The sequence below is a fragment of the Chelonia mydas genome, chromosome 6 (assembly GCF_015237465.2).
Source record: "Chelonia mydas isolate rCheMyd1 chromosome 6, rCheMyd1.pri.v2, whole genome shotgun sequence".
NCBI lineage: Eukaryota > Metazoa > Chordata > Testudines > Cheloniidae > Chelonia > Chelonia mydas.
The window spans coordinates 42263329-42289185 of NC_051246.2; the positions used below are offsets into that span (position 1 = coordinate 42263329).

The following is a 25857-nucleotide window of genomic DNA, read 5'->3' on the forward strand; positions in this document are numbered from 1 at the left end:
ATTTTAATGGAGCAACAGTTTACACCACCAGAGAATCTGCTCCCATATTTCATACTGGCTTACTTTGTGCCTGGATTGTAGTAAGAAAGTAATTCTGTTTTTAAAGGATGGAGTATTATTTATTACCAATAAATTAAATAAATAAACATACCAGTCAGTGAATAAAGAAGAAGGGCCCTGAAGAGTTTATAGTCCAAAGACAGGAAAATAAACAGACAGCAGATAGAGAAAAGAAGAACAAAAAATATAGAGCTATTAGGGGTGTCAAGCGATTAATCGTGTGATTAAAAAAATTAACCGTGCGATTAATCGCCCTGTTAATAATAGAATGTCATTTATTTAAATATTTTGGATGTTTTCTACATTTTAAAATATATTGATTTCAATTACAACACAAAATACAAAGTGTACAGTGCTTACTCTTTATTTATTTTTGATTACAAGTCTTTGCACTGTAAAAAACCAAAAGAAATAGTATTTTTCAATTCACCTAATACAAATACTGTAATGCAATCTCTTTATCATGAAAATTTAATTTACAAATATAGAATTATGTACAAAAAACTGCATTCAAAAATAAAATAATGTAAAATTTTAGAGCCTGCAAGTCCATTCAGTCCTACTTCTTGTTCAGCCAATCGCTCAGACAAACAAGTTTGTTTACATTTGCAGGAGATAATGCTGCTGCTTCTTGTTTACAATGTCACCTGAAAGTGAGAACAGGCATTTGCATGACACTTTTGAAGGAGCATACGAATATTTAGCATATCCGGCATGAAATACCTTGCAAATTTCAATTGGTATTCTATTGTTTGAGTATGATTAAAACTGAGATTAATCACAATTAATTTTTTGGAGTTAATTGGGTGAGTTCACTGCGATTAATTGACAGCCCTAATAGTTATATTCCTCTAACAGCTATTGTGTGAGTGATATAAGAAATACTAAGCTTATTTTTCTTCCATTAACTTGTAAATTGGTAGGGTTTATTTTTATTTTGTTTTGCATTCTCTATGCTAGAAAATTATCAGAATACTGAGAGACCAGCGTGAGACTTAAAATATTCACAATCTCAGTCTTGTTATCTTCATAATTATTTGAAAGTGATCTTTAAAATGCTATTTAGCTAATATATGGATAAGGAGAAGAAAAATTTGTTTTCAAAGCCACCAACAAGGCTCAAATGGCGATAATTTTGAAGGCCCAGAATACAGTATGTGTGGTTTTAAGATGTAAATGGTTGTGAGAGTCTCTTTGGGCCATGCTCTGAATAGTTCCTTTTATACCAGTAATTGAGTAGGATGAGAAACTGGGAAGGGCATTACACTACTGAATCAGAAATCGAGCTACTTTAAAACAAGATTGTATTTATAACCAAAAATCTATTGCACTGAAAGTCATTGCGGAGAGGAGGAAATTAATAACCTACACCACTACCCTGATATAACGCGACCCAATATAACACGAATTCGGATATAACACGGTAAAGCAGCGCTCTGGGGGGCGGGGCTGCACGCTCCGGCGGATCAGCACGTCAGCATGTCTGTCTCTGACACGCTGCTCTGAGCGGCCTGTTAAGGGTGCCGGGCCGGGGCCGAGGGATTGGATAAGGGGCAGAAGGTCTCGGGGGGCAGTCAGGGGACAGGGAGCAGGGGGGGTTGGATGGTTCAGAGGTTCTGGGGGCAGGGCGGTCAGGGGACGGGAAACAGGGGTGTTGGATAGGGCATGGGAGTTCCGGGGGGCCTGTCAGGGGGTGGGAGTGTGGATGGGGGTGGGGCAGTCAGGGAACAGGAAGCCGGGGGGTTGGGTAGGGGTGGAGTCCTGGGGGTGATTAGGGACGGGGGGGGTCTCTGGAGGGGGCGGTCGGGGACAAGGAGAAGGGGGGGTTAGATAGGGGGTGGGGTCTTGGGTGGGTGGTTGGGGTGTGGGATCTCTGGAGGGGGTAGTCAGGAGACAAGGAGCAGGGGGGGTTGGATGGGTCAGGGGTTCTGAGGGGTCAGTCGGGGGTGGGGAGTGACTATTAATAATGGAAATGCTTGAGGCCAAAGCAAGTTCGATATAATGCGGTTTCACCTTTAACGCGGTAAGATTTTTTGGCTCCCGCATACCACGTTATATCGGGGTAGAGGTGTATATGTTAGGTACATCAGGCAGGATGAAGTGGTGCAGACCCCAGTGAAGTATTAAAGTCATGTAACTAATTACATTCTTGATTTAGCAATTAGGGTGAGCAGTTGGAAATTAGACCAGTGTCATAAAACCCACCATCATCTCCAGAATTCTGAGATTGCGGCACTTTACCCATCGGAGTATTTTGATAGTTTGTCTTCGAAGGCAAATGGAACCAGAACTCTTTATGAAGACCCAGAAGGAAGATACTGTTCTTCCCACAGGCTGCTCTACTGTGAGTTGATTAGGATGCTATATTAATCTTTTATCCTCAGTCAAGTACCCAGTGGGCACTTCTTCTTTCTTTGCCCTCAGACTTCCATGGTTTAACAGATGATATGTGAAAGATGTGGCAGGAGAGAAGCTGACTAGAATGTCAGTATCAGAAGTCTTTAACCAAAGCTGAGTGACTGTATCATACAGAGAGATTCAGAATTCTTACGTCATTGCTGGGCAGGAGGCAAAGAAAGTTTTGGCTTTCACCTCAGCTGGTGTTCCTAAGCAGTGGCACTGTGATAATGCAAATAATTAAAAATAATAATAATAAATAGTGAATTTGTTTCACAAAGCAGACAGGTGGGTTAATCTAAATTTCTTCCTGTTGTGGAGAAGTTTCTGATTATTTTGCAGATTTAGGATGAGCTGTCTGGTTCTGTGGCTGCAAAGCAGTATAAATGCTTTCTTCTTTGGATGAGTTTGGGGTAATACTCACTGAGGTACTAGAGGTGCTGGGAGCTCTTCATCCTATAACCTGTCCTTTTAACAGGAGTCCCTTTTGGCTGATGTGGGCCTCCTAGAGATAAAAATTGATCCACTGCTGGTGAACATTGTTGACACTTTCCTTATGGAGGGTAGCATGCCAGCTTATCTTAAGTAAGCTGTTGTGCAGAAGACAAACCCACATGATTCTAACAAGCTAGTTAATTATTGCACAATATCTAATCTTCTAGTTCTGGATAAGACTAGAACACCTATACGTCTGAGGTCTTCAAACAAACAGCACTTCTGGTAGATCTCCTCTTACTGAGGACGATTGGGTTTCCATACTGATAGATTTAATGCTATCAGTTGTTTTTGATATTATTGACTTTGAGGAGTTACTGATTCACCTGAAAACTGTGGCAGAAATTGACAGGGCTGCTTTTGGTGGCCCCGTTCTTTTTTTGCTGAGCATTTACAGAAAGTGATGTTGGGCAATTGCTTTTATTCTTAAGAGTGTTGTCTTGTGCGAGCTCCAGAGGCTTCCATCTTGTCTCCCCTCTTGCTGAATATGTATACAGGTATGTTGAGAGGATTAAAGAGGAGACGTAGGCGGCTGTGCTGATGCTCTGTATCTCACCAGACCCTGCCACTGCAGTTAGATGCTTGGCCCCGTGATCCAGGCCTACATGAGAAGCGAGTGGCTGAAGCTCACTCTATATAAAATGTAGGTGATGTTGGTGCATTGGGGAACTCAGCCAGATGATGGTGGGAGATGATGGATGGTGTTTCTACCACTTGTCGGGGTCCTCAGCGAGGGGTGCTGTTGGCTCTCCCGTTAGTATGAAACAATCAGAGGGAAGCGGGGCCCCCAGGAGGCTTTCTCCCATCTCCCTCCGGCTAGAGGGCTGCAGCTACTTCTTGTAGGTGTGATCCTGGTGCCTCTGACTCGCACCACAACCACGCCATTAGTCTGGCGCAACGAGCTCTGAGGGGGCTGCTCTTCACCCACTGTTAGCGCGGGGAAGCTGAGGCTGACACCACAGTGCACGAGGGCACCACGACCAGGTCGGGAGAGTACCAGCGGCTTCCTTCGGCCCACCCACGGGAGCCTCCTTTTGCTTCTAGACCCATCCCACTTATGTACACGCGCCAATCACTTCCGCCTCGCTGCGGCGTGCTGAGGTCAGAGGGTGTGCGTGACACGCTGTTCCCTCCGTGTCCTCCTTTTCCGCTCGTCTCCGCGCAGCGCGGCGCCCCTCTCTACAGTCCTCGCGCATACGCTCTGCTCCTTCGGCCTCCCAGCAGCCCCCGCGCGGTGCCGTTCCTCCCCCCGTGAAAGCCGATCGGGGGCGGCTGGGCGGCCATTTTGTTCCTGGACCCTGGGTTGCTGGAATCGGCGGCGGCGGCGGCGGCCGAGTGGCTGGCGGGACCCGGGGAGCCGCCGCAGCGCTGGTCGCTTTTTAAAGGGTTTTAATCTGTTTTGGGGGCCGCTGCTCGGCCCTGTTTTAACCCGCCATGTCCGGAGAGGGAGCCGCTGGCGACCAGGTGAGCGGGAGCTACGAGGCCGGTCGCCTAGGGGCAGCGGCCTGGGGTGGGCAGCGCGGTACGGGGGCGGCGGGGGCGAAGGGGGTACCCGCGCCCCTGTAGGCCTTGGGTGAGCAGCTTGGCCGGGCCTTCTCTGTGGCTGGGGGAGGGGACGGCCGAGTTGCAGGGCTCCGCTGGGCGTGTGCACGGGAGCAGCAGGGAGGTAGGTAGGTAGATGGGAGGAGTGGCTCTGGGAAGCGCGGAGCACAGGCGGTTTTTTCGCTCTTTAGACTTAGGGCTCCCCCGACCAACTGCAGGGCCTTACTGTAGGATGGTGGCACAATCAAAAAATGGGCCCGTTTTCGCCTTACCCCAACACATATTGTACGAAATCTTAGATTTCCATATTTAACCAAATACAGTCGGGAAACGCCTTGCATGCGACTCATGGTGGGTGCTGGCCTTTTAGATTAGTTAAATCGAAGAAACTTTTTAAAATTCGCTTTTGCCATCCATGTTGGCAAGCACGTTTTCTTTCGAGTCAACTTGGACAATAGGAAGTGTAATCTGTTTCAGTTTCTGGATGCCATGCACTACTAGTAATATTTCGGTTTCAGACTCCAGAGGATAGTTGAAACCCAATTAAGCTGTTTAGAAACAAATATTTTATTTGCTTTTGTAAAATAAATTTAAACTTTGGGCTTATACTAAGAGATTGTGCCCTTTTAAACAAACTCTAGTGACTTTTCTAAATTTCAGAAGAGTAATGTACTATCAAATCTTTTTAAACAACACATTTGAATGCATCCGATGAAGTGAGCTGTAGCTCACAAAAGCTTGTGCTCAAATAAATTTGTTATTCTCTAAGGTGCCACAAGTACTCCTTTTATTTTTACATTTAACAATGAAAATATTAAAACATACTTGTTCGACAGAGGTTGTCTTTCCCCTGAACAGATTTGTAATGGAGGGAATCTCTTCCCCGTTGGTTTTTGTACAGCAAATACCTCTTTTTAATTATGTTTACCTCAACTTCATTGTGTGTTTAATATGCTGTTGTGGGAAATAACTTTTCATTAACTTGTTTTTGTTTATTTTATAGGCAGATACAATCTGGTATTGTACATCATCCCCCTTAGAACTGGTGTTACTATGAAATGCTTTCTTCACTTTCCAGCTTTCTTTCCTTCCGTCCTTCCGGTATTGAAGAGCCTGCTCTGCCAGTCAGAGCTATATTTTAAATCCATACTCACTTTGCGGGAAAACCCAAAGTTTCTGAAGCAGGGAGGAGTGATGGAAACAAGCTCAGAGGAGATGGAGACCACATATATACAGTACTTAAACAAGTTGATGATTCTGCTCTTCCCTTCTTAGTGAACTTATTTTTTAATGGAGGTGTGAGTTAAGAGAAGTTTACCTGCAAGTCAGCACTATCACCCCCACTTCTCGCCCAGGCTTTAGTAGTGGGGGAAGTGAGTGTCTAGGTTATAGGGAGACACTTCAAAGGAACACCGGTTCTTGGGGGGGGGGAAATGGGGACCTCATTATCTATTTTAAAGCTCTCAAATCTTGTCTGCCTGTAAAGTAAAATAAATTTAAAACAAGCTAAATTAAAATACACGTCACAAAAGTATATAGCAAAATTGATCTAATACATATTCAAAATTCAGTGCTTTTCCCATTGAAACCAATACGGAAAGTTTCTTAATCACAGTTACGCTGTTTACTTCTTGGCAGCCATTTTCCTTGTAAAGTTCACTGCAACAGGAATTCTGATGTTCCCATACTTGTCTGCTTTTGATGTAAAATTGCAGCAGTCAAAAAAGCTGCCAGTGTTGGGAATCCTTAAGAAAGGAGTCGATAATAAGACAGAAAATATCATATTGCCTCTGTCTAAATCCATGGTACGCCCACATCTTGAATACTGTGAAGATGTGGTCACCCCATCTCAAAAAAGATATATTGGAATTGGAAAAGGTTCAGAAAAGGGGGGAAAAAATGGTTTGAGGTGTGGAACAGCTTCTTTATGAGGCAAGATTAAGAAGATTGGAACTTTTCAGCTTGGAAAAGAGACGACTAAGGGGGGATATAATAGAGGGCTATAAAATCATGATTGGTATGGAGAAAGTAAATAAGGAAGCATTATTTACTCATAACACAATAACTATGGGTCACCAAATGAAATTAATAGGCAGCAGGTTTTAAACAAACAAAATGAAGTATTTCTTCACACAATGCATAGCCAACCTGTGGAACTTTTTGCCGGAGGATGTTGTGAAGGCCAAGACTATAACAGGGTTCAAAAAAGAACTCCATCAATGGCTATTAGCCAGGATGGGCAAGGATAGCCTCTATTTGCCAGAAGCTGGGGATGGGGGATGCATCACTGGATGACTACCTGTTCTGTTCATTCCCTCTGAAGTACCTGACATTGGCCACTGTCGGAAGACAGGATACTGGGCTAGATGGATCTTTGATCTGACCCAGTATGGCTGTTCTTATGTTCTAAATATTGTATAATATGCAACATTACATAGGAAAATCTTAGTGTTTCTCTTTAAACATTGAATGGAATTATACTGATAATGGTTTGGGCATTTTAAAGTTGTTTAATGAAGCTTTACCTCTTGGAAATAACTTTTAGTATAGTTTCATGGAAATTTCAATAAGGCAAAATTACTGGGCAGTGACTTAATTGTATACCTCTTTCATCACTGCAAAGACTATTAGAAAGCCATTTATGGAAAATTAAAAATAATGTTCTGTCCACAGTAAGGGTAAAACCATTCTAAAAGTAAGCTTCCTGGTATAATTATTCTTGTGTAGCCATGCGTTTGAGGATTTCCACAGTCAAAGAACTGTCAAGACTCGTTGTATGTGCAGCATGAGAGTGGAAGGTAGTGGTGAGGTTATCAATTTTAGTAATGTTTACGTGTGAGTAAATCTTGTATAAAGGGGAAAATACTTCAGTTTAGCACCTTAGGGCCAAGTCCTGAAGGGTATCCTCAACTCTGATACTGTCTGCAGTACAGAAATGTAGGGGAAGATGTCCATGAGCTACCTACCACTGGTAAAGCTGCTGTTAGCAAGATTAATTTGTGTGATGGTATAAATGCTAGATCCCACTGGACTGTTGTCAGCATTAGATCTCCCACCAGTTCTATCACTGGTATTACCATTTAATTACTTTTTAAATTACCTAGTGTAGACAAGGCTATGCTATTTCCGATAAGAGTTAAGGATGCTGAGCACCTCAGAGATCAGGCCTTTAAGCCTATGCAGTTTGAGAGTTCTGTATAGCCTGTCTAAAGCATGTAATTTCACAAGGTTTTGGAGCTTGTATGGTTTATATTAAGGTTGCTAATATTTTCCTCACTGCTCTAACTCAGCTTCTTACTGATCTCATGATCCTTAAACTGTATCCATGCTGGTGAACCCATTTATTTCAATGGGGCTCTGTGCAGACACAGGGTTTTGACTGTGTGGATCTAATCTGAGGATCAGGGCACAGCTTCTTCAATGTACTGGGTAAAATTTCCAGTAATCTAAGAGACTAGACGTCCAAATCTCTTTAGTGCTTTTGAAAATTTTAACCACAAATTAAGTATCTGTAACAGAATTTTACCAGGATGCAAGTGTAATTGGGTTCTGTTTTGTTCCCTGGATCAATGTAAAATGTCTGTATTTCCATTTCAATGATAACAGAATACATTTTAATATTAAAAGGTTTTCAAGGTAAAAATGAAACCACAGAGAACAACATGATTAAATAAATCCTGCAACTCACTCCCCTCCTCCACTACACTGGAACTACTTTTACCAAGGTATTTCACAACCTCTTTCTGGCCAAATCTCAAGGCCTCTGTATTACATTCTCATTCTCCTTGACCTCTTTGGTTCTGCTGATACAGTTACATGTCCTTTTTGAACTCCCTTGGCTTCAGCGATACTGTCCTTGCCTTGTTTTCCCACCTCTTTTATTTCTTCAGTGACTGTTGTCAGGGTGCTCCCTCCTTTCTCAGTCCTGGATGTCTCACTGCCAACTTAAACTTAGTGAGCTCAATATCCTCTACTGCACCCAGTTTCCACTGAGTGCAACAAAGGAGGTGTGACAACTCTTTGATTAGGGGGATATCTAGATGCCAGGTTGCCACCTCAAGATAGTGTAGAGCTGTTTAAGTACTATTTTAAACTCTGCCCTAGCTTTAGATGCCTCTGAAGGCCAACTACCAGCTAGGGATTGCTGAAGTGCGTGCAGGTCTGCCTCTACTTGTTCCCCTATACTGATGGCTGGGCAGGAGATGGTATAGCTGGCTACAGCACTGGAATCCCCAGCTATCCGTCCAAGTCCATATACAGCTGAGAGGGTCTGTAGTGGGTCCAAGGACTGAATACAGCATTGTCTACCAGAGAGTTCCTTGTTTTTTTTCCCCACAAAGCTCACCCTAATCTGTGCATTCTTTTGTCAGCCTCTGTGTCACTCAGCTGTAGGTCATCTCTGAATTCTTCCTGCAGCTTGCCCCACACATCCAGCCTCTGTCTAAATTCTGTTGCTTTTTTCTCCACATCCCTCTGATATGACCCTTCCTCTTTATCCGGACATCAGAAATTCTCATCCAGGTACTCAATGTCTCCTCTTTTGATTACTGCAACTCTAATCTGCCTGACACATAATTTTCCTCCATTTCATACAAAATGCATTGTATCCCCAAGGTCATATTTGCCTGAAAACCTGATAATGTCACCCGTATTGTTCTCTCCTTGATCTTTACATTAACTCCCCATTTCCCCCTCACTTTTTGTGACCTTCAAACTACTGCATATCTGTTCTTCTGTGCTTGTCATCTTTTGCCTTTTAGCTGTGCCTCTTATCTGCTTTGTCAATAGTGCTAGCCTCGGAAAATCCATTTGTCCACTTTTCCCACAAATATCTATTTTGTCCACACTGCCTTTACATAAGCAACACTAATTTAATTGCTAATCTAATCTGTAAAGCCACAACCCAAGAGTGGATTAATTTGATAATGATTTAAATCCCGAAGCCGGAAACATTGATTTATATACTTGATTTTAGTCTTGTTTTGTATTTGTACTTTTTAGTTCTTTTCCTAAAGAGAGATTCTCATTGGTTGGTAACCATTAAAACATGTTTTTCAACTAACTATGGCCTTTAAATACACTTGGTGCTTTATCCCCCCGTTTAGCAAATACTGTGTCTGTACACATTAAGGAGTTATGTAGCATAACATATATTTATTTTGATGCTAAATTTTTTATTTTTTTTATTGTTAGAAAATGGTGACTAACACATTGATTTTTATTTTATTTTGCCAGTGATGTGTCAAACTGTATTTGGATGCAAATTGGAATTCAATTAAAAAATTGAACAAAAACCGGCATTTTAAATTTTTTTAGTTAAATAAAACAACCTTAGAAGTGCTAGAGATGCATAAGAAGAAAGTGTATCAAAATGTGTTGCATTTAAAACTAATTGATTACTTAAACAGGAACTATCATTAGTAGTTAGTGAAGTGAATTGATTTTCCGGTTACCAAGATTTTAGAAGTAGTAGATCGCATCCTTTTTAGTCATAGATATGAAGAGGAAAACAAGTTTTTCTGTTTTTCAACTCCCAATCTGTTTCTTAATTTTTAACTAAACTAGATGAATAAACTGAAAATATGCCTTCATCTGAATAAGAGGCAACTACTGTCAAAAACTGTTTAGCACTTCAACAAACCCTGGTTCCAGATGCTTAGCCACTCACTTCCACTGGTTCAGTGGTTTGACTTTACTTAAAACTTTGGCAGCAAATATGTATGGCTTGAATATTTATTGAATTTAAATTATTTTAACAGATTATAATAAGTTTAGGCCTTAGGATAGAACATAAGAACAACCATACTGGGTCAGGCCAAAGGTCCATCTAGCCCACTATCCTGTCTTCTGACAGTGGCCAATGCCAGGTGCCCCAGAGGGAATGAACAGAACAGGTAATCATCAAGTGATCCATCCCCTGTTGCTCATTCCCAGCTTCTGGCAAACAAAGGCTAGGGACATCATCTCTGCCCATCCCGGCTAATAGCCATTGATGGACTATCCTCCATAAACTTATCTAGTTCGTTTTTTTTGTTTTTTAATGCTGTTATAGTCTTGGCCTTCACAACATCCTCTGGCAAGGAGTTCCACGGGTTGACTCTGCGTTGTGTGAAAAAAATACTTCCTTTTGTTTGTTTTAAATGTGCTGCCTGTTCATTTCATTTGGTGACTCCTAGTTTGTGTGTTATGAAAAGTAGTAAATAACACTTCCTTATTTACTTTCTCCACACCAGTCTTGATTTTATAGCCCTCTGTCACAGGGGTGGCCAACCTGAGCCTGAGAAGGAGCCAGAATTTACCAATGTACATTGTCAAAGAGCCACAGAAATATGTCAGCAGCCCTGCATCAGCTCCTCCCCCCCCCGCCCCCCCCCCAGCCCGCTCCCAGTGCCTCCCACTCCTTGGCAGCACCACTGATCAGCGCCTCCCCCTCCCCACACCTCCTGATCAGCTGTTTCGTGGTGTGCAGGAGGCTCTTGGGGGGAGAGGGAGGAGTGAGGGCATGGCAGGCTCAAGGGAGGGGGTGGGAAGGGCTGGAGTGGGGGTAGGGGTTGAGCAGTGAGCATCCCCCAGCACATTGGAAACTTGGTGCCAAAAGCTCCAGCCCTACAGTCAGTGCCTATACAAGGAGCCGCATATTAACTTTGAAGAGCTGCATGTGCCTCTGGAGCCACAGGTTGGCCTCCCCTGCTCTGTCAAATCCCCCCTTAGTCGTCTCTTTTCCGAGATGAAAAGTCCCAATCTTATTAATCTCTCCTCATACGAAAGCCATTCTATACCCCAGTCATTTTTCTTGCCCTTTCTGAACCTTTTCCAATTCCAATATATCTCTTTTGCGATGGGGCGACCACATCTGCATGCAGCATTCAAGATGTGGGTGTACCTTGAGTGGTAATAGCTAATTTAGATCCCATCATTTTATATGTATAGTTGAGATTATGGTTTTCAGTGTGCATTACTTTGCATTTATCAACATTGAATTTCATTTGCCATTTTGTTACCCAGTCACCCATTTTCGTGAGATCTGTTTGTAGCTCTTCGCAGTTTCCTTGGGACTTGAGAAGTTTTGTACCATCTTCAGATTTTGCCACCTCACTGTTTTACCGCTTTTTCCAGATCATTTATGAATATGTTGAATAGGACTGGTCCTAGTACAGACCCCTGGGGGACACCACTATTTACCTCTCTCCTTTCTGAAAACTGACCATTTATTCCTACCTCTTGTTTCCTATCTTTTAAGCAGTTACAGATCCAGGAGAGGACCTTTCCTCTTATCCCATGACAGCTTACTTTGCTTAAGAGCCTTTGGTGAGGGACCTTGTCAATGGCTTTCTGAAAATCTAAATATGCTGTATTCACTGGATCCCCCTTGTCCACATGCTTGCTGACCCCCCTCAAAGAATTCTAGTAGACTGGTGAGGCATGATTTCCCTTTACAAAAACCGTGTTGATTTTTCCCCCCAACAAATTGTACATCTGTGTGTCTGACAATTTTGTTCTTTACTATAGTTTCAACCAGTTTGGCTGGTACTTAACAGCTTATAATTGTCGTGATCACTTCTGGGGCCCCTTTTAAAAATTGGCATCACATTAGCTATCCTCCAGTCATTTTGCACAGAAGCTGATTTAAATGATAGGTTACAAATTACAGTTAGTAGTTCTGCAATTTCACATTTGAGTTCCTTCAGAACTCTTGGGTGAATACCATCTGGTCCTAGTGACTTATTACTGTTTAGTTCATCAGTGTGTTCCAAAACCTCCTCTAACAACTTCTCAATCTGGGACAGTTCCTCAGATTTGTCACCTACAAAGAATGGCTCAGGTTTGGGAATCTCACTCAGATCCTCAGCCATGATGACTGGTGCAAATAATTCATTTTGTTTTTCCGCTTTGACCTTATGGTCCTTGAGTGCTCCTTAGCATCTTGATCATCCAGTGGCCCCACTGGTTGTTTAGCAGGCTTCCTGCTTCTGATGTACTTACAAATTTTTTTTGCTATTACTTTCTCAGTCTTTGTCTAGTTTGTTCTTCAAATTCATTTTTGGCCTTCCTAATTATGTTTTTACACTTCTCTTGCCAGAGTTTATGCTCCTTTCTATTTTTCTCATTAGGATTTAACTTCCACTTTTTAGAGGATGCCTTTTTATGTCTCACTGCTTCTTTTACTTTGTTTAGTCATGGTGGCACTTTTTTGGTTCTCTATTTTTTTTTAATTTGGAGTATGCATTTAAGTTCAGCCACTGTGTTATGGTGTCTTTCAAAATTTTCCATGCATCTTGCAGGGATTTCACTTTTGGCACTGTACCTTTTAGTTTCTGTTAACTAACGTCCTCATTTTTGGTGTCATAATTTCAGATAGGTTTATTTTTAAAAAGTTAAGTTCATTTAACTTAAATAAAAAAATGATTTTTATCCATCCTTTTCTGCCTTCACTTCATTCATTTGCCTCCTTGGACCCTCTTCTGCTGTGACACCTGGGAGCAATTGGCTTACTTATGATGGCTCAATTCATTGGCAGTTGGGTATATCTGATATTAAGGAAGGGTTTTTTTTAATTTAAATATTACCAAGTTGTACAGTAGTTAGCCTACATAAGTGATTCCTATTGTGGGATTTTTAGTACTGTTACACTCCTGCTGCTGCCCCCTTCTTCCTTTTGTTTCACACTTCTATTGCTTTTGTGAACTCTTTGGGGACGGAGTTTCTCCCTGTGTATTTGTACAGCCTAGCCCATTGGAGCCCAAAGAGGAAGAATGGCCTCAGGGTTAAGACCCTGATTGACTTGAGAATCTGCGTTCTGTTCCCAGCTCAGCCACAAACTCTGTGAGCCTGGGCAAGTCATTTGTTTGCTTCATGGTTACTTCCCCATTTTGAGAATGAATGTGAGATGCTCAAATACAATGGCATTGAGAACCATAAAAAAGCTTATTAAGAAATCATGATTGTGACCTTTCAGCTCCACTGAAATGCAGAGATTTTTCTGCTACTTTTTTTTTTTTTAGCATTAGATCCCTTTCACATATACAGTCAGGGTTATACCTTAGCTGATTTATTTTGGATACAAAAGTCAGTGGACAGAGCCCAATTAAATGTACTACAGCAGGGATTAATCTACTTCATTTATATTGTCTCTTCCGTTTCCAGATTCTATATGCAGTGTTAAATAAAATCTTATTTAGTTTAAGTGCAACTTTAAAAATGTGTGGCAGCAGTTAAATTACAGAGAGCTGTCTAGTCTTGAGTGATGTAGCGTGGGAAGTGAAATTTAACTTTGCAGTGTTAAGAGTGATCAGAAGGAAGAGCAGGTAGAAGTGTAGAGGTATTTAGAAGGTAAACCCCAAAGGGGAAGATACTTAGGATGGCACAAAGGGCTTGTTAACACTTATATATAAAGTGGGGGTCTTAGTTACAGTATGGCTAAAACCATGGATTATTGAAGTTTTTGGCCTGGTTATTGAAGTTCCAGTCCCCGTGTAACTGTTTGTAATCAATTCTCTGCTTTGGTTATATTTATCAATAAGCCATAGGTGTACTGGGAAGAAATTAAGGAGAAAAAGTGGTCCAAATGCTGAGATCTGTGGAATAGCCGCACAAGGGGGGGATGAGGTGTAAGCCTCATTTGCTTTTTTACAATTAAGTTTCTTCAAGCTTTCAAAAAAGTAGAGTCCAAACAAACTTGTACAGTTAGAGGTTGGACTAGATGGTCAGCTTAACTGCATCGTTCATGTGTGTGGATTTTTCACATCCCTGAGCGACATAGCTGGGCTGACTTAACTTTTTTGAGTGCCTTATTCACAGTAGTTACTTGTGGTTTTCAAAAAGCTCAAATCAGCTGTTGTGAATGATTGTTTAAACTGATGTCCTGCCCATGTGAACCAGTTTAACCATATTTAAACCACATGAACAGGAGGAGGTTTTAAACTGCCAAACACCTTTCAGTAAATGCAAATTGAGCTCAAATATGAATGAGTTGTTTGGGTTTTGATTCTGTTATGCACTTTGGAGTCTACTATGCTGTGGGATCAGGAAATTGAGGGTCAAACTGTTGAGTGCTCTTGATGGCAATCTGGTAATGGATATGAATGAATTTTTCCTTGAAATGACTTGCCAAAGAAAATTCAAAATAAAGTTTAGCCCTGAAATATGGCTTGTTTTTTCCTCACATTAACCAGACTCAGTGGAGCATTTGACCCATTTCGAGGTGAACTCAATTTTGAATTAACATGTTAGATCATCTTTTGAAAAGGTCCTTATGAACTTCAAATTGAGTCATCTGAAAACTAAAATTAGTTGTAGGTACAACTGTTTCTATCTGTGTTTGGTTTTGCAGGATTTTCCTATTTTTAAAAAAAATTCACCTTCACAAATAAAAGGAGAAACTGATTAACTGAAGCTCTTACTGCAAGCAGTTATGTTTATGGTTAACTTTTCACACTTCAGTAATTCCATTTTTTCAGTGGAATTACTTGTGTGTAAAGTTAAACGTGTAACTGATTGTGGCGTAGGGGCATCATTGACTATACAGGAGAAAATGACTGTACACAATTACACCGAAGTGGGCTGCTCTTACCCAAGAATGCCTTTCCTGGGAACTGCTTACTCAGCTTGCCTCTCAGGGTAGGTGGTGGTGTCTTACTTCCAACTTTTAGGTCAAACAGCATCAAACTGAGCTCCGGCAGAATCCATGCACTGATAATGGGGAAAGCTTCTCTGCTTGAAGGAAGGGTTGATTTTTTTTTTTTTTTTTTTTTTTTGGTACCACTCGTACTTCCAGTTTCCACTCTGCCACAGTATCAAATAGGAAATAGATTTCAAATTAAGAGCTCTCCTTCAGTCAAAATATATTTAGAAATGTTACTGACAAAGCTGAGAATTAGTTTCAGGTCTGAATAGGAAATAAAAGAAGAATTTTTACCTTTAAAATATAACTTAATTTAAAAATTGTAGAATGGGCAGGGACTTACATATTTGCAGTTAGTAGAGACCGATTTGCCCCCTTTGTTGCCCTCTGTAGCAAAATAGAGAACTACAATACAGCAGCTACTGCTCTGAGTGAATGTTTGCCATTTTGAGGTCAAATTGACTTAATTTTTTTGAAGGGTTAAAACATCAGGAGCACAATGAAGCGTGTCATTTTTCTTACCCCCAAATTTCACAGTGATCCTGCACCATGCTATTTGAGTTACATAAGTCTACTGGGTCATTGTTAGGATGTGCTACTGTGGCACAGCCCATCTTCCAACCTAAAAAGTACCCTGTTTCTCTACAGACAGGTTTGTAGAGACTAAATCCTCATAAAATAGCACATTTTTGTGCTTCTATAGCACAGTCAGACTAACAAATTTTACTTGGTTTAAATTAACAATAGTGTGATCTAAGCAAACAGTATTTGCCAGGAGCAAAATTGTATTCCTATCATGTTTCATAACTTCACTAAGGCAAAAAACAGGTGTCTGTGAACTAAGCTTTGGTGAAGTTTGTGACTTCATTGTAAATTCCAAATACAAGAAACAAACTCTGTGTATATTTTCCCAGAAGGAGTCCATTTGGAAGTGCTGTAAAACTGAACTTTAAATTTAAAAGCACAAAGCAAGCTAATTAAGTGGTGACTTAAATAGAAACTTTGATTCCCAGTAAATACGCAGCACTGTAAGTCAGAACTCTGAAAGAGTAGGGATGTGACAAATTAGATTTATAAACACCTCCTGTTTTCCATCACCTGTAGTCAAATAATTTTTAAAAACTATCTACTAAAATGGTTTTGCTTCATGACACTGACCATTTTAGGTATGTTTTAGTTCTGTTTTGGGCTCTTATGGTGGTTGTGTCCCAGAATGAATTGCTGTGAATTTGGAGCAGGTTAATGTTGGGGAAGACTCACATTAAAGATCTGTATGTAGAGATGGCAGCACTATCTACCACTGACTTCTCTCTTCTCTACTGTCCCTTCTTCCTGGTGTCAGTATGTCTTCCCTGACATTTTCTTTGTTTGTTTTTTGGTACTCCATAGAGTTTTAATGAAAATCAAATTTTGCTCATATAGTTAAAGAATTTCAGACATTATATATCGTTAATATGTAAGTGGCATTATGAAACTTGGTAGCACTGAATGAATAAAAACATTTTAAAATGCTTCTTTTTGAAGCTATTATGTGGTCCTAGGAACCTTTAATATATGTTTGAAATGTACAGTAAAAAAAACAAAACAAAACAATGAAAATAAAAAGCGACGGTTCCTGCACTGGCATTAACTCAGCCTTGTTGCACATATACAGTGTGTTTTTTTGGATTTCTAATTAAAACAGCTTTTTTGAGAATTTTGTATTTCGTTGAGGCTTTTAAAATCTCATGCAAATTATCCTACCAGTAGTTCTTGTTCCTTTCCAGGCCTCAGAATATGGTCTTCCAAGGGGGTCCATTATTTCACTGGATTTATATTCTTGGAATAATGAGACTTCAGTGGGGTAATGCACTCTTAAGGGGGTGTGATTTCTAAAGCACACTAACATGTTGTGCATTAATTGGTTCATGCAGACCCTGCTGGTGTGCTTTATGGTAGTGCTGTTGAAACAATTCTAACATTAAAATGCACTAAAAAATCTTTGCACACCAGCAGGGTCTACACAGACCAATCAGTGTGGTAGAGTGTCGTGTGCCTTAGAAACCACACTTCCATAGAACACATTTCCCATGATGTAGACAAGTACTGTGACGGGGATGGAAATTGGCTGACTTACACTAAAACAACATTTAGTGTTCAATGTATTGTCAGTATTTGTGCTTCTTAGCTGCTTTGTCATCATCTGCTTTTGTAAGTTTGAATGATGGTATGAAGTGCTGATAGCTGCTGCTCTTCCATAACCAAGTGTTATGTCTGCCGCCTATTTTCTTTTCATTGTAATCCTAGGTTGTGCAGGTCTGTTTTTTTTTTTTTTTTAAACCATCTAATGCCAAGTAAACTTCAGAATGGAAATCCCCATTTATTCTTCCAAGTTTTTCTAGCGCTATTGTCTAGTGCTACAACTCTTAGCAAGCTAATGGTTGTCAAGTATTTAAATATACTAGTGTTGTGTACTTGAGGCTGTAAAACATGTCGTTACACTTAAATTTTGAAAAGAAATAACAGAATACCAAGTTTTTTAGTAATAGTTACGGTTGCAAAACAGTTTATCATAACCCCTTTTTTCCCACAGACATAACTTACTGAAACATCCAGTGCTTAGGCTGAAAGTTTCCTTATTTTGTTTCTGACTGAAATTGAACTGTTTTTGGAAAATGTGAGCAAATCACTTCACCTGTTTTGTGTTACTGAAGAGTGGTGCTGGTGAGAACCTTACCTACTGTTAAAAGAAATAACTTATAAACACACTTGTTTGAACAAAGCAGCCTCAAAATAAGCTGAATTTGTAGTTTAACATAACAGTGGTCCTCACAGAAGTTGGTTTGTTTAATGGCTTTGACTTAACATAGGTATGACAATTTGAAAGTTTGGTATTGAATTTGCTAAGAGGAAAATTGCAGGATGTGCAGTACGACCATGTATTTTTTGCAAGGTTAACTTAATTAACTATTTTTTGGCACTTAAGTTGTATCGTAAAAATAATTAAACTTCATGTTCTTTTGCATTTTAAGAACCATAATAAATCAGTTAAATAGAATTACAAATACAGAACACTTCTTAGCAAGCTTATGGACTTAGGCTGTGTCTACATTGCCACTTTTGTCACTCAGGAGTGTGAAAAAACACCCTTCTGAATGAGAAAAGTTTTAACAACGAAAAGCGCAGGTGTGGACAGTGCATTGTCGACAGGAGCTGTGCTCCTGGCGATGAAGCTACCGCCCTTCTTTGAAGGTGGTACCTCTTAGGGATAGAGTGGCTACACAGCACACCTTACAATGACACGGGTGCAGCAGCACAGCTGTGCCGTTGTAAGGTGCGCAGTGTAGACATAGCCTTACACTATCATATTATTTATTTAACTTATTTCTTCTTTGGGCAGTGAGACATCAAATTTTGAAGTTTGCCATTGGGAAGTTGGGAAATACATTTTAATGTTTCTGTAGGAAAACTTGCTTTTCATTAAAATAATCATTTTACTTCAGTTGTTTCAGTGTAACAGCGGAGATCAGAAATTCCAAGATGTGAAATGCTGTATTTTCAAAAGACATTAAACTTATGCTATAGGTAGTATTGGACTCTTCAGACTCTTGTAGGCACTTACGCTCCTACTTTGTGTTTTTTTTTCCTAGGCTGCTGAATATGTTCCAGAAAAAGTGAAGAAGGCTGAAAAGAAATTAGAAGAGAATCCATATGACCTTGACGCTTGGAGCATTCTCATTCGAGAGGCACAGGTTTAGTGACATAGGATTACATTTCCTTATCTATGGGTCCACTCACGCTGTGTGGTTCTGGAAGTCAATATAAACATTTACATAAATCATAATATTGTAAATGCTGTTTGTTGGTTTTCAATTTTTTAGAATCAACCTATAGACAAAGCACGGAAGACCTATGAACGCCTTGTTGCCCAGTTCCCCAGTTCTGGCAGATTCTGGAAACTGTACATTGAAGCAGAGGTTAATATTTTAACATTTTTTCTTATATAACACTTAATAGGAATTTACGTTTACATTCTATGATAAAACATAACTGAAGTTAGGCACATAAACAAATCCAGGTAAAGGAGGATTTTAAAGATATCTTGCCTTTATTTTGTAAAATAGGTGCAAAAGAGCAATTAAAATGAATTCTCGAGTATTTGGGTCTTTTTATGAGCTGATGATTGTTGCATTATGGAATTGCAACAACATTAAAACCGTTTCAATGGTGTTGGAGTGCTTTAGCCTTTTATTTACTTGTCGTGTCAATTTATTGCCTCCTGTGTCATTTATTTAGAGCTCATTTTTTGCTCATATGTACAAACTGATTTGAATTACTTTCTATGAATGTTTGAATCTTTAATATTTTTGCTTCCTAGGATATTTTGGGTGTCTCTGAAATAGTCTTTTCCAGCGAGGGTGTGGGAAGGAAGATTATTTCTGATGTGAAATGTCTTGAAAATGCATAGTTTATGCATAAATATTGACTAAACTATCAAAAGTCCAACTAACTTACATAACTATTTTTATGTGTATAAATAGTAGCTGTTTTTTGTTCCAGTTGGCTAAGCCCAAAGACCAATCCAAACAGTCTTTATTTCATGCCATGCCATGAAATTATTTGTATGGGTATTTTGATATTTTTTTTTAACTTTCTGTAGGTAATTGATAGTTTATCCTGATACACATGATTTTCACTGGCATTCTTAAGCTATAAATTTTGATAAATATAGACAAGTCTTTTATTAGTTAAACTCCTCTAATGCAGGGAATTGCTGTTCCTCAGGTGATAAATGAGCTAGTTTAACCTCAGAACAAATAAATGTCTGCAGATTGGTGAGTAGGAATCTGAGTGGCAAACCACATCGCTTAATCCTTACTATATCATATAAGTTGTGTCCAGATTAGCTCCGACACTAGATAAACGTTTTAAAGGTAATGCAATAAAACTAATGAGTCCGTTGTAACTAAAAATCTTGCATACTGTACTTGAATTACTGCTTATACTTACGTGTAAAATATGCAACATAAATTCCAATATTCACTCTGGTTACATATCCTATAATTGGCACTGTTTCAATCATATGTAGAAGTTAGTGAGGCATCAGCTGATAGGACATGTGTGGGTGTGTGTACTCTAATGCATTCATGTGTGGGTATCTCCTATCCAATATTAAGGTTAGATCTTGCAACTAAGTCCATCCTCTGCAACCATACAGGTCTAAGTTGCAGGATCAAGACCATAGCCTCAGGACTTCATCATCAAAACTCTCTCTCTGGGATCATTAGTGCCTATTTAGAACTGTTGTTATTCACTGGAGATGCCCCTGACTTAAGAGATGAATGAGACCTGATCTGTGCTGCTTTTTGGGTCACCAGGAGCCATTCTTGTATTAAAGCAAGAAGCCTCAAGCCACTTCTGTATTGGATCTTCTGCAGAAATGGCCTGACAGAAATACTCTTGCCATTTATTTAATGCCATACCTTTTAACTAGTGAACACGTTAGTAGTATATATAAGCACAAATACTATTGTAGCATAAACAATTTAGGATACAGCTACCTCTCGGGTGATATTTCAGTAACATACTATATAATAACTTGGGAGGGAATGAGTCTGCATTGAGTTAACTATAGCTATGAATATAGAGGGTTTAATTACTCTTGACCTGTAGGATAAATGGAGGATAGAATTAAATCTTTCAAAAAGATGAAGAAAAACAAATGTGGTTTAGTATTTTGACAGACGTGTCTTGAGCATGTTACATTTTAAGCTTGATTTCTCTTAAATCAAAGTTAATTTTTTTAAACCAAAATTTTGATTTTAAATTTGAACATATTCTCTTCTCGTAACTTTCTCTGCACTAACCTATATAGTTAGTGATATAAGTGAAAAACCTGCATTGTTCATTTCTACCTTAACAATTCTATCTGCTAATGTGTAGACTTCAGTGTAATAAGTTAATTTGCTTCTTTTTCTTTTCCCTTCTGACTTCATTGACAAGAATCAACATACAAATTGGATTACTTGGCAGTACTGCCAAAATGTTGCTTTAAAATGCATCATGTATGCTATGAACAGACAGCTTCAAAAAGTAACTGCAGAATTATACATGTTTCTAACAATGTAGTTGAACCGAAATTAACACTGACACAAACTCATTTTAAAGGTGACCTGAGATAGGGGCTAGAAGAATTGGTATGTGGATTCTTTTCTTGTTGCTTTATATTGTACAAAGAAAACCCTGAAAGGGTTTATCTAAAACCCTTTCTGCTTTGTTTATTGCTTTAGACATATCAGAAATATCAAATTTAGTCGTCTTACCTTGGTGGAGGCTTTTCTTGAATGATCCAGAAATGTGAATAGGGAATTTCACAGCACTGAACAGAAGCGGGTGGGCATGTTGAAACTTCATCAAGAGGAGTTCTTAATGAGCTGCATTCCCATGGTATTTTAAATCCTAAACCTACTAATTGTTCAGTCATCCATAACCTGCATTTTTTCTGGAAGACCAGACCTGAATTTCTAATGTGAAAACACAAACAGATTTTTTTCATCTCAAATTAAAACACAGTTTTCATTGTTATCTTTTATACATCACAGAGAAGCAAAGAGGGTAACAAATAATTTTCTCTTGCTTTCTCACTTTTAGCAGTAGTGAAAGTCTTTCTCTTAAGAGTTTGACAGAATGATATAGGAAAAAACTTAGGAACCAAATATTTAAGTGTTGTGTATTGCATAGGGAAATAAGTTAGTGTGAAGATTATACCCTCTGGGACCTGTTAGTGTTAGTGTGGAATAGCTATATTCAGCTATTTTCTTTATGAAAATTCAGATGTCTTAAATATTAAGAATTTTTAAATCTCCCGTTAGCTGATTTCAGGAATTGACCTTTTTTACGTCATTTTTTTATACCTTTGAGTAGAAAGCAATTCAAATTAGTCTTCAGCATTGATATTTTAGTGTGATAGACAAATGTGAGACTGTGAGAGACAAATCCTTTTCTCCCCTACTTCATTTTTCTCTGTCTTGTAATTTTTGGAGAGAGCTATAAACCCTAGTAAAATATTTACCTTTATTAACTTCAGTATTACATATTTTTGCAGTGCTGTCCTGTCATTTTGTGTTCGAGTGTGTTCTCTGGTGGACTATAGTAGCATATTATATAAAGCAGCTTTCATCACTTACCTATGATAACATTTATTGCCAGAAAATTTGAAAATAAATATGTGCTGCAGTAAATTGGATACTTCACAATACCATTTTTTGGTATGTTGAACGCTGCTGTGGGCTTTTATGAAAACTACTGACTTTGTAGTGTGTGAATGAATCTGAACATAGGTTTGGACTTAATCTGAGTTAAGTACACTTCCTCTCTGATTCCCTTCACTGATGGGAGACAAAACTACTACTACACAAAAATATAAACCTGTAGCAGTGAAAACAGCCTGCTTTTCACCTTGGTTCCTATTTGTGCAGTGACTTCAAGAAACGGTTGGGTGTGGGATTGAAGGGGAGGGGCAGTTATTAGCAATAGAAGAAATAACTCCATCTGCAATAACAGTTTATTAGGCGTTGGTGTTGAACCACTTACGGTCTGTGACCTTACGGTTTTGTTTAGGGGTTTTATGTAGGCTATCCTCAACAACCTGTTTTGTAGCAAGTTGAGAAAAAGGCACTTGCTAATATATACTGTATCTTTTTTGAAAATTATTTATATGGCACAGTAATAGCCACTGTAGTGATGAGAAATTTATCTTTTTCCAGTTGCTTAACATTAAAATAGTTGGTTATCCCCCTTGATGCCTTTTTTGGCAAAAAGGCCACTCCCACCAACCTGCTTGCATAAATCCACAAAAATGCCTCTGTTTACAGTTTTAAGGGAGCACGTTACAAGTCTCAAACATCCACATATGCTATGCATCCTAAATTAATAGTTCAGTGATCTGGATTCTATTTCTGCCCAGCTGACTTGGTGTGCCATCTTGGGTAAGTTATTTAAACTCTTTCCTGCCAGTAAAGTGGGGATACCTACCTCACAGGGTTGTTGTGAGGCTTGTTTATAGAACAATGAGGTGCTATAGAGGTGCAAAATATGTATGTTCTGATGAAGTACACCATGTGGGCCCATGAAACCTAATGCATAATATATATCCATGATCTCTGATTTTGATCCAGACGGCTAGATGACCCACTTACTTGTAGATCATTATTTTTAGAATTAGTTTAATTATCTTTTTGAGACACTTGAAGAATTTACACGTTGGGCAGTATCATAAATGTTTGAATAGTACAGCAGTGAACACTTGTATGAAACATGTAGTTACCTTTTTAATTTTCAGAAATTTCCCTGCATTCCTAGTTTCCCATGGAAAAATGGATCTGCAGAAAATCCTTTTAATCAATTCGTTAGAAATAATCTATACTTACAGTATTTTAGAGAAGTAGTATTACTCTCATTCCAATTCTGACACTTGAAATGGTATCTTTGAAAGATTTTAGGATCCTGTGCTATAGTCCTTGGATGCTCTGGGCAAGTTTACACGATGCTAACTTCATTCTTTCATGGGTTTATTTCAGTATCTCCTTGTTCATTCTTTCTGCTGTTGGGAGAGGTCAAAAAGTTTGCTATAACAAGATATTTAAAAATCACAACCACAATACAGTTCCGACAAACACGTAAAAAAACCCAGAAACTAATAAATGCAAAGCTAGTCCATGTGCTTGTAAGGTATTTCAGCTGTTCATATGTATTTTCACTGTTATACATTTCTCAAGTTTGAATTGTGTGTAATTGCATGCACTAAAGAAAAAAAACTTTTTATAAATAGAATAGAAATATTTGTAACTTTAATATGAACATAGTTTATTTTAAATGTAGTTTAATAGCAAGAGATGTGGTACAAGAACTCTTTCTGTGGGAAGATGGGAGAAGGAAGAGGGCTTGAACTATATAATCAAAGGCTAGGATTGATGGCTTTTGCATTTCCACATAAACATATACATGAGTATCTTTAACTCGTGTAATTCAGTTTGGTGTGAACACTAGCCAGAATGTTATCATTTCAATATATTTGTACATTAAAAAAATGTAACTTTAATAAAATCATTTAGAAAAATGATTGGTTTTGTTTAAAATGTTTTTTCTGCTTGACAGTATTTTCTTACTCCTAATACTTTGATTTGGGGCTGGAGAGGGAAATTGTGAATACAAACTTTCAAAATCAGTGTTCTGCTTGGAAAATTGAACTAACTTCTGTCAGGATGAAGCTGATGTGACCTAAAGTCAAAGTAGACTTCTCCACTACTGATATTCCTTTATTGGCAAGACCTTACCTGAATTAGACATAACTACTGTTTGCTAAATTTATGTAAACACTCTTATAGTAATTGAAAAATATACCCATATAAAACTTGCTGCTCCAGTTATCTAAGCATTTTTCTTGGTCAACTTTTGTTGCTGAGAGAGTATGTTGTACAGAGTTTCTGCACATCCTAAACGTTGGAAACTTCTGTCCTAAGCTTTTAATCTTTACAACTGTACTACTTATGATCTTTTCTTATTCTTACGGACTTGTTCCTTTCTTGTTAATAAATGTTGTTCTATGTCTGTGTGATTATTGTAGACTTGTACTAGAAATCAAATGCAATTTGTCCGTCTCCTGTCCCCTCTGCCCAATATGTAAATATAAGGGTGTGCAATTTACAAAGTGAACAGAACATGTTTTTAGTTGTGAAGTATCAGAAATACTTTTCCACACAACCACAACTGATAAAATGTTTCTCACTTAAAATAGATACACAATATTGAAGTGGAAGACTGTATATTTATCTGCCTTCCATAAATATCAATTACTACATAACTGTTCATTGAACAAATTTTAATAATGAAAAAGGGGATAGACAATATTTCTAATATTAATGGTGAAAGGACAAGATATGATCAAAGAATATCACTATGGCTTTCTTTTGTAGTATGTTGTCATTTTCGCATGAAGAAATGGGTTGTTCGCTCTTCTCTTAACTGTATTCTTTCCACGTGGTGTGGCAGTGGAAATGTTCACTTCATAAGGGTTGGCTAGCTGAACACTGTTCCTAAAGATATCTACATTCTAGATCAATTAGAACCAAACATACTACAGTAGAAATGTTACACCTCCATTAGCTTCATCTTTCTATTCTGATTTTAATAGGAAAAACAAGCATTTAGCTTTCCTCACTGGGTACAATTTCCAAAAGCTTCTAAGACCCACTTATAGGATTTATGTAAACAGTAAAAAGAAAAGGAGGACTTATGGCACCTTAGAGACTAACCAATTTATTTGAACATAAGCTTTCATGAGCTACAGCTCACTTCATTGGATGCATCGAGCTGTAGCTCACGAAAGCTTATGCTCAAATAAATTGGTTAGTCTCTAAGGTGCCACAAGTCCTCCTTTTTCTTTTTGCAGATACAGACTAACACGGCTGCTACTCTGAAACCTGTCATTATGTAGACAGTGAAAACTTTAGCCATTATACTACTTTTTTGATACATCAATGTGCTAATACTACTTCTGACTTTTCTTTCCTGTAGTTAGGCACAAGTTAAGCCTCTTTCTGCTCCAATTTGCAACAGACTTTCAGTATAGTATAGAACTTTCTCTGCCCTGCAGTGTTTATGGGTGGGTCACTTGAACCTGGACCAAAGGGACTACTATAGCCAGCTTTCTTCTTACTTTGTCTTTGCCCTCATTTTTGTACCTCACTCCAGTTATCAGCTGG

The 25857-nt window shown here is 38.9% G+C and overlaps 1 protein-coding gene across 1 annotated transcript in view; it reads left to right on the forward strand.

Annotated features, from left to right (window-relative positions):
* The first annotated feature begins 4042 nt into the window (after positions 1-4042).
* The window catches only part of CSTF3 (cleavage stimulation factor subunit 3), a 78280-nt gene continuing 56465 nt past the window's right edge, over positions 4043-25857 (forward strand). The window contains exons 1-3 of the mRNA XM_037899881.2: positions 4043-4416; positions 18745-18846; positions 18976-19071. Coding sequence (XP_037755809.1) covers positions 4387-4416; positions 18745-18846; positions 18976-19071 — 228 coding nt within the window. The 5' untranslated portion in view covers positions 4043-4386. The remainder of the gene's footprint in view (positions 4417-18744; positions 18847-18975; positions 19072-25857) is intronic.